The 22,299-nt window shown below is 37.7% G+C and overlaps 1 protein-coding gene and 1 pseudogene across 3 annotated transcripts in view; one reads left to right on the top strand and one right to left on the bottom strand.

The window, feature by feature from the left end:
* Window positions 1-22,299, bottom strand: part of Efhc2 (EF-hand domain containing 2) — a 268,118-nt gene that overhangs the window by 44,347 nt on the left and 201,472 nt on the right. For all 3 annotated transcript variants that reach the window (XM_052736180.1, XM_052736023.1, XM_052736093.1), the window contains one exon: window positions 20,555-20,685. In XM_052736180.1, coding sequence (XP_052592140.1) covers window positions 20,555-20,685 — 131 coding nt within the window. The remainder of the gene's footprint in view (window positions 1-20,554; window positions 20,686-22,299) is intronic.
* Window positions 10,206-10,310, top strand: LOC128118229 (uncharacterized; annotated as a pseudogene).

Below are 22,299 nucleotides of genomic sequence, written 5' to 3'. Positions count from 1 at the left end.
GTCTTGTATGAAGACTCTGAGCTTCAGAGAAGGCAGGACTAGGCTTCAGACTCAATTATTTGAATCAAGAGTTACAGATACAATGGAGGCCAACCACCTATATTTTGCTGGAACTTTTTAAACTTTGCAACATTATAAGAAATAACTTTTAGTCCAGATAATCTAATAAGAACTTGTTCCTGGCTTGTTTTCAACACATTGTGCTTAAAGACTATGTAACAAACCCTACCATGTAACCACAAACGGTATCAGTCCTAAATATAGTAGTTTTTAAAAGTAACAGAAGACATTCATATGCCAATAGCATCCTCTCTAAAGCATGCAAGGCTCTGTATCAAATGTAAAACAAATGCCTAAATCTATTAGGTTTTTTTTTTTTTTTTTTTTTTTTTTTTTTGGTTTTTCGAGACAGGGTTTCTCTGTGTAGCTTTGCGCCTTTCCTGGAACTCACTTGGTAGTCCAGGCTGGCCTCGAACTCACAGAGATCCGCCTGGCTCTGCCTCCCGAGTGCTGGGATTAAAGGCGTGCGCCACCACCGCCCGGCTGGGTATTTTAATAAAATGTAAAACAAATGCCTAAATATATTAGGTATTTTACACTTTTATTTATAAAAATAAATAAGAAAGGGGCTGGTGAGACAGTTCAGCAGGTCAAAGCACTTACTGTGCAAGCCTGACAACCTGGGTTCACTCTTTAGATCCCACAATAGGGGAGAATCAACTCCTGAAACTTGTCCTGTGAACTCTACATTCATGCCATGGTACATTTACATCCTTACTTCTACACATGCACACACACAATAATAACAAACTTTGTTTAAACAAGGTCTCACTACATCCCTGGCTAACTTGTCTCTGCTCCCCGAGTACTGGGATTAAAGGCTTGCACCACTGTGCTCAGCCACAATAATAATTTTTTTATTAAAAAGTAAAGAAAATTAACAGCATGGGTGAATTAAAATAAAAACAAAATGGGGAATCTGGCCACAGTGATTTTTTTTGTTTTGTTTTGTTTTTTTTCGAGATAGGGTTTCTCTGTGTAGCTTTGGAGCCTGTCCTGGAACTCACTTTGTAGACCAGGCTGACCTCGAACTCACAGAGATCTGCCTGGCTCTGCCTCCCAAGTGCTGAGATTAAAGGCATGCGCCACTGCCGCCCGGCAATTTTTTTAATTAAAAAGTAAAGAAAAATAAGAGCATGAGTGAATAAAAATAAAACAAAATGCAGAATGTGGTTGTCAGTCATAGCCTTAACTTTTTTCCCATTTCAGGGCCCAGCCTTATTCCCAGGAGTAAGCAGCTTTGGCAAGTGCTACCCCTATAGTTCTTCCCAGGCCACAGAATTGTCACTCAGAGTCTCCGATTTGTATAAAGGTTATTTGTTGCAACAGTGACTAGCTATAGTGATAGCTATGTGATCACAAATCTACTGCAGAGGCAAACTGAGCCTGCAGAACAGAAGTGTATACCTGGTAGTATGTATATGTATGTGGGTGGTGGTGGTCAGTTCCAATTTTCTGTGATATAATTCATCACTCCACTCAATACTTCCCTCTCCTTGTATCTGTGCCCTTGCCTGTATATGCTATCCCAACCTCTAAAGGGGTCCAATCTCATTTCCTCATCTTGACAATGGAATTGGTCACAGAACATGTTTTGGCCAATAGAATAATGTAGAACTCAAGGTATACCCAAGTCTTTAAGAAGGCATCCATGTTTCTCATTCTCTGATGGTCCTTTTGGCATCATGACAAGAATCCATGTCTATTAACCTGCTACTCTTCAGAGAAGAATGACAAAGGGATTCAGCAGGACCTGGCTACAACCATCTTGAGCATAACTACCATGACTGCCTCTGAGCAACCCTAGTCTGTTTTCTCCACATAGTTTCCCAGAACACTATAAATAGACACAATCATTGGAGTGGTATGAGGAGCTTTACGATCCAGACTGCAGCACCACAAATATGCCTGACATCCATGACATGAGCTTGAGATAAAGCAGGTACATTCTGGTTTGTATGAAGTCACTTTTGTCCTGGTCATTATATAAGCCCATGCCTACTAATTCATAATGCAGGGATCTACCTGTCATGCTGCTGGCCAAGATATCTTCCTGTACAAAAGTCCTCCAATAAATTGCACTTGACAATCTTGGATATGTCTTTCTCTTTCTTTGGTCTCATGGAATCCTACAGTTGGTTCTCATACATTGGGACCGTATGGAACAAAATGATGTTAGCTGGGCCTAGCTCAAACTACCTGACACCCAGCCAACCCACAGAGCTGTGAGCTAAGAGAATACATATCTGGAACAACACTGATGTTTTAAGATGATTTGTTACACATTGGAATTGTGGCTATGAATTATTGATCTAATCTACTATGTGCCACAGTCTATATTCTTCACTCATATGAAGCTGGGTCTCAGGACATTGGGAAGCTAGGTTATGATGCATGATGCTGCTGGCAGAGCTACTTTGACTGAACAGCATTCTGGTAAGAAGCCATTGATTTCTTCAAAGCAATAAGATGAGAAATAGCTAATTGGAGCTCATCTTTAAGTGCCTAGCAGGCAAGCTACTAAAACAACCACTCACCCACCACCTACCTCTCTGTGTGTGCTCTGAAGAGAATGTCTTACTTGGATTCTACATTAGGATTATTTTCCCTCAGTCACTGACTTATTGTTGCTTTAGAAACCGCAGGCATCATGTAAGTACTCTCAGTCTCCTGTTTTACACTATTTCCTGAGAAGCTCAGAGCCCAACCTATGGCTCATTGATAGCTAACAAGAGTGATTTTAGAGTCAAGATAGGCTCTGTGCATCAGCCAATTTCTGGATCCATTGTTGTTTCCTAGCTTCATTTTTTTTTTTCTTTAAAAAAATATAAGAATCTAGCCAGGTGGTGGTAGCGCACACCTTTAATCCCAGTACTCGGGAGGCAGAGGCAGGCAGATCTCTGTGAGTTCGAGGCCAGCCTAGTCTACAGAGCAAGTTCCAGGAAAGGCGCAAAGCTACACAGTGAAACCCTGTCTCAAAAAAACCAAATATATATATATATATATATATATGAATCTTTCTATTTTATTTCATCTCATTTTATGTATTTTGTCTACATGTTTGTAGGTGCTCCCTGTGTATGCTTTGTGCCTGGGGAGGCCTGAAGAGAGTGGAAGTGGAGTTATAGACTGCTGTTAAGCTGTCATGTGGTACTGGGAACCACATGAACAAGAGCATCAAGGGTACTTAACCTGAGTCATCTCTCCATCCCCTTTTCTTTTATTTTTATTACTGGTATATCTGCTTTATGGTATAAAATTGCTTATATATTTGTAACACACTTTAAATTAATTTTTAAAATAAAGCAAAATAATAACGGGAGAAATGGATCAGTGGTTAAAAGCACTTGCTGTTGTTATGTAAGACTTGTGTTCAGTTTCCAGCACCCACATGGTGGCTCACAACCATCCATAACTCCAGTTCCAAGGGATCCGATACCCTCTTCTGGCCTCCATGAGCACTAGGCATGCTCATAGTACATATATACATTCATGCAGGTAAATACTCATAATATATACCTAAAATAAAAATAAGTAAGTGTTTCAAAAGCAAGGCAAAGTAGAAATAAATATAAAAATAAATACAATAACAATAAAAATGGAAGGGACATATACTCGGGCAGCATTAAAAATCCTAGCCCCATTCTAAACAACAGACTTCCAGAAAAGACAAAATCTAGCAAAATGATAGCAGGAAAAGCTTTCTACATCTAGAGTGTAACTTCCATGTGACCAGTAGAAATGGGAGGTGAATGAAACTAATGCCATTTCCTGGCTTGGTGCTTAGCATATGTTAATTTATATAATGGGTCCAGTAACCTATCATTTCACAGATGAAGAATCTAAGGCACTACAAATAAGAACCTTAGGTAGCATCTAAATGTCAGCATATAATGGAATTGCTAAATTCTAGGCTTATAAATGAATGTGATCTTATGTAGCATCCTTAACCCTTTTGTCTTTTTCTTGGTTTTCTTATCTTTGAAATAGGTAATAATCATACTAACTTTGTTGGAGTGAATCTACGCAAAAATGTATGTGTTTGTTACATAGTAAAGAGCAATTTTTATAAGTGTTAGCTACTATTAGTGGTAAGTGATAGAATGTGTTGTCCTTCAACAAAGGCCAAAACAAGTGTAGGCATGGTGGCACACACTTGTAATTCTAGGATTTAGGAGGCTGAGACAGGAAGATGGTAAGTTCTTGGCCAGCTTCAGCTACATAGTGAGACCTCATCTCAAAAAGAAAAGGAAGAGCCATTATAAATTGGAGAATATTCTACTAACATGAATATAACAAGGGCCAAGGAGATGGTTCACTGGCTAAGGATGATTAATATGCAAGCATATGGGATTGAGTTCAAATCATTAGCACTCATGTAAAAAGTCAAGCATGGTCAGGTGGTAGTGGTGCTTTAATCCCAGCACTCAGGAGGCAGAGCCAGGTGGATCTCTGTGAGTTCAAGGCCAGTCTGGGCTACCAAGTGAGTTCCAGGACAGGCACCAAAGCTACACAGAGAAACCCTGTCTCAAAAAACAAAACAAACAAACAAACAAACAAACAAAAGTCAAGCATGGCTAAAACACAGTTGTAACCCCAGCATTGGGGTGTTGAAGACAGATCCCAATATCTTACAGGCTAGTCAGCCTAGACAAAATAATAAACTTCTGGTTCGATGAGAGACTCTGTCTCAAAACAGTAAGACAGAGAGAGAGAGTGAAGGACACAATGTCCTACTCTGCTCTCCCATGGACACACACAAACATTCACACTAGAAAACTGACACGCATACACCATATGCGTGCGCGCACGCACACACACACACACACACATACACACACACACACACAGAATTACAACTATTAAGTGTGTGAAAACAGTTCAAATGATACCACCAGAGAGATATCCACTCCAAAATACTATGGAAATATCCAGATTTGAAGCCCCAAAACAAGCAAGCTAAGACCACAAATGAGGCTGAAACCTCTCAAAGACAGCATACTTAAAACTCTGAACTTCCCTCACTCACCATGTAGTCTGTTATGCATAAGTCATAAACAGCCATGGTTCAGTACAACATTGTGAGGCATGCCTTCACACCCAGTACTTTTGAGTGTAAAATTTACTTGCATATAAGGCAGCGAGGCAGATCCTGCCCTAAAGTGGCCCTCTTGCCCTAAATAGCCTCTTATTTTATACCCTCAATTTTGCATCATAATTCTCTGTCTGAGGAACTACAAATTAGCATTTGCTTACTGTTTAAAATTTTTAAAACATAAGTTGGACTCTAATTAAAGAGGGAAGCATGGGTGGCACTAACTGGGTCATTTGCTAGCAACTATGTGGCCACATAGCTGCCTTGCTTTTAAATCACAGAAACTTCATTTTGAAAACAGACCATTAGCACACTGTAATTCTGGATAAAACAGTAGTTGCACTGTTAATGACTTACCCATTCCCACTGGACATAATCATGGAAAAAAGAAATAAAATAAATATAATATAAATGTATACGTCCACATACAACCTAGCAAAAGAACTGGTCCTTTTTCCACTCTTTAGAAACATAAGAAAAGCCCTATCTGTTTTGGCACAACATTATGTGGTTTATTTATTCTAAAATGCCAAGTATTTTTTTCTACCATCCCATGAAACTCAACTTGATAAGAATGGACAGTATTTTTAAAAGAAGTAAAAATGTCTGAGCATGATTATGATTTTTAAATGGAGGTGCTCATTTTAATCAGGCTTATATGATCATTACTAAATCCACTTCAGCATCCATATTAATAATAATATTCTAGTCCCTAAGAATAATATGCCTAGTCAGTATTTTTCCATATGTGATTTTAGAGAGTACTAGAGATTGTGTGTGGTAAAAATTATGGAGTAGGCAGTAGTTCAAACTCCTAGCTGAGCTTGAAAGAAAACAGAAATCACCTTAGGTATTAAGGCAAAGGGGAATCTGACAGTCAGAGAGGAAGATGTGTGACTTAATAAGTAGCAGCTAGGGCCAGATGTGAAACCAAATGCCCTGAATGTAAGAGCTCGTGTTTTAATGGTCACTCAGGCATGGGAGACAAGGCCTTTGGGCATAGAGAACACCAATCTGTAACTCCCACTTATGGAATCTGTGCAAAAAGCTACAACTGCAAAGGGTCATAACTAAGTCAAAGAAGGCTTAGGAGGATTAGTAAACTCTACCCACTGGCCTAGAAATCTAACAAAGAAGTATTTATAGCTAAGTTTGTGCATGTAAAATACATACATACATACATACATACACACACACGAGTATGTATTGCTTTTACATAATATATTAATATATATTTATATGTGTCGAAATATATAATTTACTAGAAATCAAAGCCATTGTTTTGGATATTCAGAATTTTGAGTACTAATTTATTTTTAGCCACTACTGAGTAAAGCTCCATAGCAATAAATTAATAATAAAATTAAGGTGAAATCTAACCAGTGTATAAGCCAGCTTAGAGAGGAAAAAGCAAAGCCACTCTGAAAATTCTTGTTCTGGATACTGAAACTAGGTGAGTTTGAGGAAATATAAGATTTGCATAGTCTCCAAGTAGTTGTCTTGGGGTATCTATTAGTCACAAAGAGAATGATAAAAAGATAGTCATTTTACAATGAAGAAATTTGGCAGGCTCTACTTTAATCAAGTGATCATCAACATCACCAGTAGTTGACACCAGGAACTCTTTGTCATACTGAAAATGAGAAGACTTCATTTCTGTGGTATAATCTCAGTCCAACCATGAGAAAACATCAATCTATCCTAAACTGAGGGACATTAGTGCCAAGGTGCTATGTAGCAGTTTCTTCCAAATTTAAAACGTTCCATCTTAGAGGAAACTCATTAAGACACGGGATATTCACAAGGAGGAAAAACAGCAGAAGGTCCTAAGGAGGTGAAACATCCCATCCTGTAGGTAAACTCCTTAAGCTCAAGGAAGTAAACAACCAAAATGGCTTCAGGAAGTACCTGACACTGGCCAGAGTCCCTGTCTGTGTATATGAGCAGTAAGGACTGCTGAAAGACACTTAGTAACCTGAGCTTCCAGGAAGAAGCAGAGAACAGGTGAATTGCCTGGAATTGGGTTAAACCAATTGAACTACCTGCAAGTTTTGTAATGCATGCCAGGGTTCCAACTTTCAGGGGCTTTTACCATGTTGGTGTGGGCTTTGGTGATATAGCTGTCTGTGAGTTATTTCAGCTCCTATAAGTTACTCCTAACCCAAATTCCTGTAAGTAACCCAATAAAGCTTTGGACTTCAGTGGTATATCTGCATTTTGGTCTGCCATTGGTTCCCTATCTGGGGTGAGGAGACAGTCGTTCACATCTCCTCAGTAATAGTGCCATACAACATAATGTCATAAAAACAAGGAAAGGCCAAAGAGTTGTTACAGTCTGCAGAATACTATGAGTAAACAATGACTAAATACAGAGTGGGATCCTGGAAAGGATCTTGGAACAAAAAAAGGACTTTAGTGGAGGGGGAAAACAGCAGTGATCTTCAAATAAGGCTTTTGGTTTATAGTACTATCCCAAAGTCAATTTTCCTTGTTTTGACAATTATGCCATGTAAGATGTTAATATTAGGGGAAGCTTGGGGAAGGGTATATGGAAGTTCTTTACAGCATTTTGAAAACTTTTCTGTAAATCTACAATTAGTTCAAAATAAAAAGCTTTTAAAAACTACTCTTGTAGAGCCAATCCAAGCAACAAAGAACACCACAGTGGAAGAAGAAAGTAGTTTCAGATGAACTCATAAAACATAAAAGGAAATAAACCTCCATGAGTAAGTCAGCAGATGTAATGGAAGAATTAGTATCCCCTAAATGGGGGCCAAAAGAAGAAAAATAAGCAATGGCCCCTAACATTACGCTTTTAAACTTATCCAAAATGTAAGACATAGAGAAACCATAAGAAAAGCACGAGGCAGTGGAGAGACAGCTCAGTACTTGAGAGCACATGCTGCTTTTTCAGAGGATCCTGGTTTGGTTGCCAGCACTCAGTTCCAGAAGATCTGGTGGAGTCTTCTGGCTTTCTTGGGCACTGCATCCGTGTGTTACACAGACAAAACACTCCCCATGTAAAATAAAAACAAGTCTTTAAGAAAAAGAAAAAGAAATGCAGAAAGTGCCATGCAAAAGAACAGAAAAATACATAGACTGATAGTGATAGCAAATAGACAACAGACAGATGATAGACTGAATGGCACTTAAGGACCTAGAAAGGACAGTCACTGAAACAGTGAAAGATTTCAGGAAGACACCAATGGTGCAGCAACAGAAGGGAAAACTATATGAATAAATGCATGACCAGAGAGAAATTAAGGCAATGACAAAAGAGTGACAGCTTGAGAAGCAAGACAGAAAATAAACAAGAGAAGCTATTTGAAGAGATATATGACATGGATTAAAATGATTCTCAAGCCCCAAAATTAAAAATAGCTCCAAGCCAGACATTGTGGCATGTACGTTTATTACCACCCTCCAGAAGCAGAGGCAGATAAATCTCTGTGAGTTCAAGGCCAGCCTGGCCTACATAATGAGTTCCAGGACAGACAGGGCTACATAGTAAAACTGTGTCTCATGTAAAATACACCCAAGATATGTTCTAATTAAACTACAGAAAGCTAAAGACAGAAAAAGGCAACCAGAGAAAAGAGGACAAATAGCAGCAAAGGAACATTTCTGGGAAATAGTTATAGACAAACCTCCACGGTGCAGGACAGAAGATGATAACACAGTATCTTCAAAACCTCAAAGGAAAATAACTGTAAATCTAGAATTACTCAAAGTTAAAAAGAGAAAAAAATAAATATATTTCAGAAAATAAGGGTTCTCAATATAAAGAATCAATATCATAAAAAATGTTTTCCCAACTAAATGCCATAAAAGGAAATCAAGAACTAAAAGCAAGCAAACCTCATACACATTTATAAATTATAAAAATCCCTTTCATTGATTGGCTAAGGTACTTGAGAATATTTATGACAAATGTTTAGCATATGAAAGCTAATGTAGTACTTAAAAGGAAAATTAAAATCTTAAGTGTTTTCTTAGAAAACATTAAAAATCAGTAAAAACAAATATTCAAGCTGGGTGAGGTGGCATATGTCTATAATCTCAACACTCTGAAGGTTGAGGCAGAGGATCCACCAAAAGTTTAAGCCCAGCGTAGTCTACACAGTGAGTTCCAAGCCAGCCTGGACTGAGTAAGACCTTGTCTTTAAAAAAAAGTAACAACAACAACAACAACAAAATCCCTGAAAAAAATAGATGCTCACTATTCTGAAATTAATAAAGAAAAGATAAAGAAAGGAAGGAAGGAAGGAAGGAAGAGAGAGGAACATAGGCCATTAAAAAAGAATAAGAATGAGTGAAATAAAGAAGAAAGTTTTAATAAGAATGAGTGAAATAAAGAAGAAAGTTTTAAAGGAAGATAAACAAGATGAAATCTGGTTCTTCTAAAAAGCTAGTCAACAATAATGATAAAATTGATTTTAAAACAAGAAGCATAAATCAATAGTAGCAGGGCTTAAAAGATGATAACTGTAAGATTAGAATAAATGGAAATTCTGGAAGCTAATTTTCTAAATAATCTCCAGAAGAAATAGAAAGCTGAAATGAGATATGACACACTTACAGAGTGAATCATTAGGTAATCTACCCTCTGATAAAAGGAAACACCATATGGTTTGACAGACTACTTAAATAAACCTTCAAAGAACTGACAAATATCTACCTTTTACAAATTGCTATAAGAAACTAAGAGTAGATGTTCTGAAACTGACTTTACCAAGCTATTATAAAACACTGTCATTTGAAGTAGACAAAAAAACTGTACAAGAAAATAAAGAGATAGGACTCTCTTTTTTTGTGAGCAAAGATGTGAAAATCCTACATAAAATCTGCATGTACCAAAAACCCATACAAGGCAAGCACTCAATAATGAAAACATTTTCTTATATGTTGCATTGCAGGCATGAGCCAATATAATAAGGGAAATATATAATAATATAATAAGAGAAATATATATATGTGGGCTAGAAAGGAGCAAATCTGTTTTTACACTTTATATGATGTCTCCAATTAAAATCTAAGATAACCTACAGAATACACTAACTCAAAAAAGACATAAAAGACAGGTGCAAAAATAAATTCCCTTTTGTGACCTAGAACTCATTCAGTTTGAGTTTTGATCCATATAAAAAGAAATATGATTTCAAGACAGCTCAAAGCAATGATGATACTGATGTGGAGACTGGCTGTGAAAAATAAAGAGCCAGTAATGTAAAAGCAAAAGGTCCCTCTGTCCTGTAATATAAGAACTTTAAGTAAGTACATTAAGATTATCTGATTCTAATCAATAACCAGAGGAGAATATTGACCAGAAAAACATGTACCTAGCTCTGTGATTCTGAAATCCTTGACTTTGCTCCAAGCATTCTGTCAGCATCTACCATTAATACTTTCTGGAAACTGTAAACAAGAAATAATCTCCTGTTGCTTTAATTCCCTGGCATTGTGGAGCTGTTTACTACTGCAGCTTCACTCAGCCACCCCTGGGATACTAATAATTTATTCAGGTGTACATATCTGGCCTACACCAGTCTTTTTAATGACTAAGGAATACAAATGCAATAGACTGCACCTAACTAGTCTACAATTGGAGTTCTGATTTTTCCATTTGTTATTATAGTTTGCTGCAATTAAGTTCATGTACATCTACATGAATGCAAGCACATGTGTATACTCAATCCTGTATTAGTCCATTTGTCAAAAGCTTCCATATGAAAAAATTACTAAAGTCTAAATACTAGGTAAAAGGTCCAAATATTAGACAGATCCTGCCAACCAGCCTCCAGAATGGTGAACTAATTTACACCTCAAATGTTAGAACATTTGCTCCCTAGCATACCTATCTGGAGTTAGCAAAATAAATTATTTTAAACGGTGGGAATAATCTGGATATAGTGGTATACACCTGAGTTCCAGCCACTTGAAACATTGAAGCAAGAAGATCATTGGAGTCCAAGAGCCAAAGCCAGTCTGGGCCACATGGCAAGACCTTGTCTTAAAAAAATTAAAATTAAAATGATGCTAACATTGATGGGATATCTTATTATTGTTTCATCCTTCATCAATATTAGGCATCTTTGCATAGGTTTAAAGACTATGTGTATTTCTTCTGTGAATTGCCTCTTCTTGTCTTTAACCTGTTTTTATCTCTTAGTTTAGAGTTTTTTTAATAAGCCCCTGATATCAATCTCTTGGTTCTTATACAAATTATAAGTATGTTCTCTCAGTCTTTCTCTTGCCTTTTATAATTGCTTTTGGTATCTTCTGCAATTAAAACATATATAAATAAAAATTTCCTACAGTTAATCTTTCCTAGTTTGGTTTTTAGAAATTGTCACCTACTACAAAAGAAAAATAATGATGCTTTCTAATGAACTGTCACCAAAATCTCTACTCCTAACCCGTTTCCCCACTTATGTGAAATATGCTTCCTATCCTATGTTTAAGACCATAAACATGAGTCTTTCATAGTCTTGGTACTCTATTTCACTGGCACTCAGTTTATTCCTCTGCTAGAAAACTGTTTCAAAATACCTGTTAGTTATGTAAACTCCTAGTATCTAGACTTTAATGTTCTTATCAACACTTCACTTTTGGCTGTTCTCGGTATCTTATTCTTCCTAATCAATGAGCCAATTTCTTCTCATTAATCCTGAGAAATGAAATCAAACTCAACAACAGCAACAACAAAGACTTATTTTGTAATTCTGATTAGAAGTGCTTAAAATTTGCAAATTACTCTGAACAGACTAGAATTTATACGTTATCTTAGAGATAGAATACAGTACAAAAGAATGTATTTCTTTTAGTCTTTTTTTTGGTTCAATGTATTCCTAAGATTTCATAATTTCTTTTGCTATAATGAATAGCATTCCTGTGACCACTCCCTAGCTTATTATTGCTGGTATAAAGTAAAGCTACTGTTTTGTGTACAATATTCCTATATTTAGCTACTTCCCTGGATAGTCTTAAGCATTACATTTTTATATTAATTACTGATTTTCAAGTGTTTAATAATATTCACTTTCAAATTTAAAAATTAGTCTTTACCGTGTATGGTGGTATACACCTTTAATCCCAGCACTCAGAGGCAGAAGCAGGGGATTCTCTGAGTTGAAGGCCACCCTGGCCTACATAGCTAGTTCCAGGCTAGCCAGAGCTACATAGTAAGACCTTCCTTGGCTCAAAAGAATAATAGCCTTTAAGTGTGCAAGTGGTGGACATAATCAAAATATATTGTGTTCATGTATGACATCACAAAACTAAACAACAACCAAATCTAAGGAGAACTAGTGGCACCTGATTACTGTATAATGTCTATTTCTCAATGGGTATCAGATACATAGATTTTGATGTCTATCTTTATAATCTTCTAATTTTAAAGCATTAAACAAAGCAAGCAAACAAACAACTCAAAAATAAAATCAACCAAAATAATTGTCAGCTTTAATATTTGAGCTTGGATCTAATATAATACTATCGTTTTAGATAATTGAAACTTAGGTTCTCAAACACTGAAAAAGAAGTCAAACCCAGGGGAAGACTTTGTGTCCTATTTAGTTAGTATGCCCAAACAGAATTCTCAAGCACTGAAACAAGGTGTTCTCATTGGTTTGTTTAGTCTAGTTTATTCCCTAATGTTAACATACATTTGTGTTGCCTGTTTAGCTCATGTTGGCTTGGATTTTCAATCCTTGCAATGTGTGTGGCAATGAGTAAGATGTTGTCTCTGTAGTGTTCATTTATCTAGCTGTGTTAAAGTATAATTGAAAATAAAAATATATATAGTTATATAATGTGCACTGTAAAATAATTTAAATGAAGCTAATCAATCATTTACTACTTCACAGTTACCTGTGTAAGTATGTGCATACATACATGTGTGTATGTGTGTGTGTGTGTGTGTGTGTGTGTGTGTGTGTATGTGCATGTATTGAGAATATTTAAAATCTTCTCAGCAGTTTTCAAGGTCATAATAGATTACAATTCATTATAGTCACCATGCTATACAACATATCTCCAGAATTTACTCATTCAACTAAAACTTTGGACAAAGGGTAGCCTTTTAAGTAACCTTTCTGCATTTAAGGAAATTCCCACATTCTATTCCCTGTCTGTCATAGGCAACATGCAAGTCAGAGCCCAGTTTTCCAGCCTTCTGAGCAATTAGAAGTGTGCAGGTGACCCATATTCTACCAATCAAGAAGCTTACAAAATATTTGGCTCAGAAGAGAGTAACATGAGAAACTAGCTCAGTGAAAGCCACACTTAGTGTTAGAGGGGGCTGATTCTTGATACTGACAAAGAACTCAAGGTAATGAAAAGTAGTGTGGTAAAATCTACTACTTGGCAGGAATGCAAAATGTAGCGATGACTTGTGGGTGGTGTCAGTAGTAACAGAGGCCATTTTCCCATCAGACAAGTTCTGCAGCTTGGTACTGGGCACTGTTCCTAAAATTTAGCCCCAAGCTTATTTTTCCAGTCTTTCTGAAGATACTATGAACCACCCAGGATCTTTTTAATAAATTCTCTTTCTGTTTAACTGGCCAGAGAGGAGTTTGCTTTATAAAAGTAAGCCCTCCCCAACACAAACAACACCATCAGGCAATGTCAGAATTAAATCAAGATCTCCAATTTTTCAATTCCCAGGCCAGCACTCTTTCTAAACTATCACACATACATTTAATGCTTTCAGGAAGGTTTAAAATGTTATTTTCAAAAATGCTTGCCAAAGTCCCCATCTCGAAGATATGCTATAAATTAAGGACAAACTACCTAATTCAAAATAGCTCATGTTTACATGCACAGACTAGTGGCTTCCTTAAAAGATATCAGTTCACAATAAAAAAACCAATAGAAAGTAGCTGCTCATAGTGGCATGTGCCTGTATACAATTTTGGCTCTTGCGGGGGGGAGGGATGAAACAGAAAGAGCATGAAGCCAAGGTTACCCTGAGCTCCACAGAAAAAAAATGATATCTCAAAAGGGAAAGAAGTGATGGCTCAGCGGATATGAGTGCTTGCCATGTATGCATGAGGACCCAAGTTCAAACTCCTAGTGCCTATGAAAAAAGCCAGACGTAGCTGTTCCCATGCCTATAACTCTAGTACTATGGAGGGTAGAGACGAGAAGATTCTTGGGACTTGCTGTCTTCCAGCCTAGCTCCAGGTTCAGTAAAAAGACTCTAAATAAATAAATAAATAAATAAATAAATAAATAAATAAATAAATAAATAAATAAATAAATAGAGGAAGTGTTAGAGGAGGCCATCCAATGTCCTCTTCTGGACTTTGCACACACAAGGGTATGCACACATGCACATGTACTCAACTACTACACATACACACACACACACACACACACACACACACACACACACCATTTAGATATGACACACACATACATGTACCCCAAAGCAATGAAACAAACCAAAACTAATGTAATCAAACTAGTCCAAATAAAAATAGATCAAAAGCAAATAAAGGGAGAGATAACTATCTTAGAAAATCAGGATGAAATCATTGCCATATTCAAAGCACTACATTTACAATCTATTTCCTTGAAGTAAAAAAACACTAAAAGCATAGGCTATAATAATGTTCCCATCCTACATCCACAAATGATGATGTTCATTATTTTCTACCTTCATGGACTCAAGATTATTTTACGATTTCCATTTCAACCTCACTTCAGACTGTTTTGAATGAGGTCATCATGAGTAAAAGGACAGTTTACTGAAATATGGAAACCATACATACAGTTTATATAGGTTACTGCTACTACCAGAACAACAGGTTGCAATTATGAGAATGAAGGTTTTCACTGTGTTGAATACCCACCATACAATAGTTGGTATGCTACAATAAGAACTTTACAAACAGTAACAAATCTATCCTTAATCACGAGTTCTATGTAATGAGCATTGCTGTACCTATTTTATAGATGAAAAAATATTCAGTAATGTACCCAAGGCCACCAGGCTTGTAAATGAAAGAGCTTAGTTTGGATCTGGGTCTGCCAACTCCAAAATCAGCGGTCTGGTCTATTTATAGCACACTACCTCCCGGAGGATAAATTTCAGTTTTATAAGTGAGAACATTTACTCAAGGCTCTAAATCTTAGAAGAATTTTATTATACAATGTTCACAAAAGAACTACTAGCCTTTCAATCAATAACAGGAGTCTAAGGAAGAGCTGTATAATAATTTCCTGCATTTATAGAGGCCTCATGCACAAGTTTCTAAAAGGATCTGGGAAGACACAAGAGGAAATGGCATAGACCCAGCCTGCACCATGAGAGCTTTCACCTAAGTAGTGAAAACACAGTAGCATGCACAGTATCAAAAGTCTATACAGGTACAAAGGATCAGGTGTCATCTGTGATGGCTGGCTAGCACAAGGCTCAGACAGGTGGCCAGGAGAGATAAGCTGTATGTTCCCTGGTATGGAGCTCTTACTGCTGCTGCCACCTGTGCTTGGGAGACTACTCTGGAAAGGTTCACCCTGCCTATGTTCCCAAGTACATGAAACCTTATGCCTGCTAAGCCTAGACCTGGCCCTGCTTCCTGCTGATATTTGCCTTCCCTCTGAGAATGGCCCTCTGTACTCTCTCTGATAACAATCAGTAGGTCTTATAGGTGAATCTCTCAGAGAATAAAGGGTCACAGAGAAACAGGTACAGTGTAGAGGCAGAATTGGTGATTTCCATAGGGCAAAAGAGAAATGTCCACCACTTGAAGAAAAAAAAGATAGAGAACCATAGGACTGGGAAGATGGCTCAGCAGTTAAGAGCACTGAGTGTTCTTGCAAAGGACCCAGGTTCAGTTCCCAGAACTCACATGGTGGCTAACAATCACCTGTAACTACAGTTCCAGGGGATTGGATACCTTTTTCTGACTTCCTGGGGCACCAAACACACATATAGTGCATACATATACATGTGGGCAAAATACTCATGCATGTAAAATAAACTAATACAAAAAATTATTTTTAAAAGAGAATTATTACCTATGACTTCTTGACCTGTCCCCACATGCTATCACATATATACTGAGACAAATTCTCAGGGATGCCTCCAGCTGATTCTATGACCAACCATAGTGCAGGGTGGGGTTTATTAGCTGAACCCAAGGTTTTCTTGGGAAGAAGAAAAGATACTTGGACAACACAACAGATATAGGCCCTCAGGTTCTAGGTACATACCAAGTAGGTGTCTATGCCAGAGTACTAGGGCCACAAAAGTGAAGGAAGTCTCTATTGTGTTCTATCATTTCTATGCATGAACCAGAGAAGGGAACATTTAAAAAGTTCATTGTAAACCTATAATGTAAGAGTTTTCAGAATGTCAGAGTACAGAAAGAACCTTAGAGACCAAAGTGTGGATGTGAGAAGAGATACAAGGAGGTGGCTTTTCTGCTGAGGGCTAGGCCTAGCTTTTCCTATTGTCAGCAAGCTAGAGACAGATGGTTCTTCCATGATGTCAATTATTTATCTAATAATCCGCAAGATTTAGACTTGACATTGATAGGGAAATGGAATCATTCATTAAATTATTCAGCAAACACCTATTGTACTTGGCAGGACTGTGGAGGAAGGAAAGTAAATAAGGAACAATAGAGACCTCCCAGTATAAAGTAAATTTAAAACATTTCAGCACACCTATTAGCCCACATTAAGTACTCAATAAATGATGGCTTCTAGAAAATTTTATGCTAACAAGTTGGAAATAAAGTGATAAGCAAGGAACAGACTGTGACCAAATTCACATAATACACTGAGAGGCTAGGATTTGTCCAAGAGACAACAGGCTTTAAAGAGAGGAGTGACCTATTCAAATTTGAAGAGGGTCATTTGGGAAAAACTTTGCAGGATGAAACTTTTAAATGGAAGATGACTTACTCAGTTCTCAAAACTTCAGGACAAGGTTGGAAAACTTAACAGCAACAAATAGAGATTAGGGAGCCTTTCTAGAAAGGAAGAAATGCAATTTCAAAGATTGGTGGGAGACACAGGGATTAGATGGAGAAAAGAAACAAGGCAGATCCCTCGCCTGGTCCTAGAATACATAAGGTGACCTTTACTAGAATATAGTCCTCAGGTGCAATTTAACTGGAGAAAAAATGAAGTCAAGGGGTTGTAGAGATGGCTGAGCAGTCAAGAGCACTTACTGCTTTTGTAGAAGACCTGGGTTCAGTTCCCAGCACCCACAAGTCAGCTTTACAACACCCTATAAGTACAGTTCTAGGGGACCATATGCCCTCTTCTGGCTTCTACAGGCTTCTGCATGCATGTGGTACACATAAACTCATACACACACACACACACACACACACACACACACACACACAGAGAGAGAGAGAGAGAGAGAGAGAGAGAGAGAGAGAGAGAGAGAGAGAGAGAGAGAGAGAGACTTTAAAAAGAAAGGTAACCTACAAATGCCTAAGGGACATCCAATAGGGAGAGGGTCCAAAGATACTCATATTTCCAGGTCTCTACACTTCAAGAGAACAGTACGTTTGAGGAATTAATACAGAGATGTCAACTGAAACATCTCCATGTCAGAACCAAAATAGTCATGGCTAGATAAAAGGCAGCCACTTAACATTTATGAACTCCTCACTATTTTTGCTCAACACTATAACAAATGCCATGGCTAAAGTGGAAGGCAAGAAAGCAAAGGTCCCTACTCTCCATGAGGTTAACTAAAAGAGAGATGATCCAGAATATATACAAGTGCATACACACATAAAAAAAAACCTAGCTAGTAAAAGCACAGAGAAAAACATTTAATTAAGATAGGATATGAAAATGACTGGCTACAGAGTTCCTTTGTCATTGCCCAGGCTAGAATGTGGGAAGCAAAAAAAGAGACTGAGGAAGATGGGCAGAGACCTACACTTGTAAACCAAGTACTGACGGAGAGTTCCAAACCCAGGAACTCAGTGTCTAACCTAAAGATGTAACATGGATCAGAACATCTTGACTCCCAGTCTATGCTCTAATTTGGAAACTGTCATGGTTTAGATGCAGTTTTCTCCACGTTGGAAGTTTGATTCGTTTCCAAGTGCAATGATATGAGAGGTAGTAAGAATCTTTAAGAGATGAGACCTAATAGGAGGTGGTTAGGTCATTGAGGGCACTGCCTGTGGAAGAGATGCATATGGTTTTCATGGATTTCTCATAAGCTCCTTTAAGGGGGTTGTTTCTTAAATAGAAGACCAGCTTCTCCACTGTCTTACATGCATTCCTACCACAATGCCCTCTGCCATATCAAAAGCTCACCAGAGTAGAGCTTATCCTGAGGCTACAACCTTGAACCTCAAAAACTGGGAGCTAAATAAATCTCTTTTCTTCATATATTACTCAGCATCAGGTATTACGTTGTAGCAATGGAAAATTGACTAATATAAAGATTGTGCAGCCACCTCCAAACTAGAGCATCTAGGAATAATCCTAGTGGCTCATTTCATTCAGTGATTATGTCTACATCCAGCTTAACACTAGAAGCCCAGAGATACTGTAGTGAACAAGATCATCAAGGTTCTTACTCTCAGAAAGTTTACATTTTCTATTAGAAGAAAAAAACACCCAAGTGCACACACATCATCATTCCTCAAAGTAAACAAGTCTCTAAGTAAAACAATTACAAACTGTGTTATATGTTGTGAAGAAATAGAAACAAAGGTCTAAGAATAACAGTGGGTATTTACTTAGGGTTGTCAGACAGAAACAAATACTCTGGCAATAAAAGGTCCTAGAATTTTCCCTGGAAAGGAAAGTGGTAAGGATCTCCCAGGCAGAGAGAACTGTGTGTATAGGCTTGGAATCAGAGAAGAGCTTGATGTGCTTGAAAAACTGAAAGGTGAGCAGTGGGGCCAACAGACAGGCCTAGAGAAAAAGAACTGCTGGCATGGAGATATAAACAGTCCCATCACTCAAGGCCCTGTTGGCTTCAGTCAACACAAGTCACTGGAAGAGGTTTTTAAGTCAGGGGTAACCTGAGGCTGGGTTTCATGCTATGGAATTTCTGGGATGGAGAGGTTGTTTGTTTGTTTGTTTGTTTGTTTGTTTTCTATAAGACCACAGTATCTGGTGGCCATCATTCTAATCATACAGTGTGGTGTGCCTTTATCACATCTACAATTAGGGTGAGGCCTCCATTTGCAGACCAATTTCTCTTCCTTGGAGATCCTTCCTGGCCAAAGTGCTTCCCAAAAGGCCCTGTGAACTCACTAAAGTATTTCCAGTAGTCTTTGTGAGAGTACTGGGAGGACCAATGCTTTTGTAAAGGACACAAAATAATAAAACAAAACCACTCCCTCATTTCTGATGGAAATTTCTTGTTTTCTCCTCCAGTGCTTCCCAATAGTTCACAGTCTAAGTAATTATCTTTGCTGTTTACTTTGTCTCCATTTCTATTCCAGAATACCACAAACATATGTATATGATGATGCATAATAACAAAGAACCATAAATTCTTATTGATCCCAGAAATTTGGCAATTCTAAACAATAAAAATATGTCCTCTGCCAGCTCCTCTCAAAAGAACACTTTGAAGACACAAAAGAGCATCATTATAACAAATGAACTCCTAGAAAACATGAGGCCTCATCATGGGCTCCAGACTACCAGGTAGTGATGGCAACAGGGAACTGTAAATACAAATTTGTAAAGTCCCCATTGCCACTCTCACCTGGGCTCCTATCTTCATTTCCCAGCCTACATCTTGACTGCATCAAGGCCAATATACTACATTGCTTTTAGCCACTATTCTTTTCAGAAGCCAGAATTCTCAGGCTAAAGAGAAAGTCCCCTTTGTCCTCCACCAGTGATTTAATTTACATTCTCCTAAATACTCCATTCACTTTGTTTTCAAGCAAAAAGGTCTCACAATTGTACTAGACCCTGAACTTGAATTTCCCTGTGTTTCTGTTCTTTTGGAATTTGCCTAGGTCAGCTACTGGGAAGTCCCAGAATTCAACTTTACCTTTGAGAAAATATTGTTCATGATTTCATATGATACTTCTCACTACTATTGCATATAACATGATGGGGAAAACTGAGGGGAATTGAGACAAAGTCTTTGATGCCTGTCTTTTGTCTTTCAGAATATAGATGCATGTGAACATACAGACACACTGAAGTATAGATATGGCCTTTTCTCTGATTATCAGGAACTGGCTTTTATCTCCATCCTACCTCTAAAGGTCTTATATATAATTATTAGGATATAACAGCCAAATCTTGACTACAAAATAGCACAAAGGCAAAGAAATGCCAATTCCTAATAAAATGATGTAGCCAACTGATAGGGAAGCATTAGGAATGAAATGGTTCTTTCTATTCTTTGGGAAAACAAATTAATGCTAATAGAATACGGCTTACCTGAATGTATTATAAGGCACCACCTTCGTGTGATTACTGTCAACAGCTGAAAATATCTGCGTGATCTCTCTTAATTTAGATTTTTCTTGCTTCAGCTTTTGTACGGCAAAGTCAAAGTTGCTATATGGAAACTTGTAGGAGTAAAAATAAGACACATACATGAGACTTCAGGAGGCCATTATCATCATCATCACCATCATCATCATCATCATCATCATCATCATCATTCTTATTATTAGTTCTTTGAGAATTTCCTATGCTGTGCTTTGATCACCTTCCCCAACTCTTTTCAAGTCCTCCTGTCTTCCCTACTCATGCAGCTGCGTTCTTTTTCTTGTTGTTAACCCACCAAGACCAATTTGTGCTACTCATGTATTTTTGGATGTGTGGTCTTACAATGGAGTGTGGTTGACTTACCAGAGACTACACTCTTAAAGAAAACTGGTTCTCCTCCTAGCAGCTAACCATTATCAATAGCTCTAGGGCTGTTGGTGGGATTTCATGCCCAACTCCACCTTCTGTGCTAGAATTTGGTCTGCTTTGGGCTTTTACAGGTCTTATGCATGCTATCCCAACCATTGTGAGCTCATATGTGCAGCTTCCCTGTTGTGCCCAGAAGACACTGGTTCCCAGTCATCCACTGCCTCTGTCAGACAATCTTTCTGACTACTTCTTCCACAATGATCCCTGAGCCTTAAGGAAATAATGTGGTATTTATGTTCCATTCAGGGCTGATCATTCTGCAGTTTATTTCCTGTACCTTAGGAGGGTAATGGAGACCAAAAAGACTACATGGTGAACCCAAAGTAGTATACATATCTTTACCTAGAAACAAATCTGAAGAAAAAAATGACTAGCCTTCTTATCTTTTGAATGAAAGATTTAGGGCAAGGACTGACATTAACCCAGGTCCTAGATCTCAACTGAACTTAAGGGAAAGCAGGTGACAAAGCTTACTAAGTCTTAGTCTTCTTGTAACTCTCACACATAGCCCTGATATTTTAGCAGACCCTGATGAAAAGAATAAAGATTTATAGTTGGCTAAATGCACACCTACCTTCTCTAGATCATTAGGATGGACCCCTTGGAATTACTGGCCACCAGGTAAAGCACCGATCATAGCAAAGCTGGGTGTCAAAGTTCTACAAAAGCATTGTAACCCACATACATTTGTTTTCTGGGCAGCCTACTGTTTCTGTTTCCTACTTTGTGATTAGCTTTTTTACTTAGAAAGAATACTCCTTATTTAATACAGTAAAGCATAAGGTTGTAAATAATTACAACCAAGAGATCAAAAGTTAGAAGATGAAATTTTAGAATAAAAACACTGATGCTATTTTGGTATAAAGCTGCCTCTATTCCACCATCAAATGATCCAGGTGGTTTGGCACCTACTGAGCCCCTCCTCCTTTTTTGCATTTCCTTTCATGTATTTCCATGATAGCATCTATTAGTTCTTTTGAAAAGACTACTGAGACTGGTAATAAGGAGTGTATTAATTATTGCCTCCATACAATGGCCTTGTTAAGAGCATTTTTTTAAATAATGCAATTTTCACTTGAGATGCTGACACTAGGTAATGTCTTATCCTGTTTTATCATACTGAAAGAAGTAAATCCCTTTATACCTTAAAACTATATATTATGTTTTGGCAGGATGTATAACTGAATTGAAAAGTACTAGTTTAGCATGTTCAAGGTCCTGGGTTCAATTCCTATCACCGAAAACAAAACAAAGCAAAAGAC

The sequence above is a fragment of the Peromyscus californicus genome, unplaced genomic scaffold (genome assembly GCF_007827085.1).
Source record: "Peromyscus californicus insignis strain IS unplaced genomic scaffold, ASM782708v3 Scaffold_10__1_contigs__length_136768540, whole genome shotgun sequence".
Classification (NCBI taxonomy): domain Eukaryota; kingdom Metazoa; phylum Chordata; class Mammalia; order Rodentia; family Cricetidae; genus Peromyscus; species Peromyscus californicus.
Note: the sequence above shows the minus strand (reverse complement) of the source record. Positions and strands in the feature narration are given on the sequence as shown.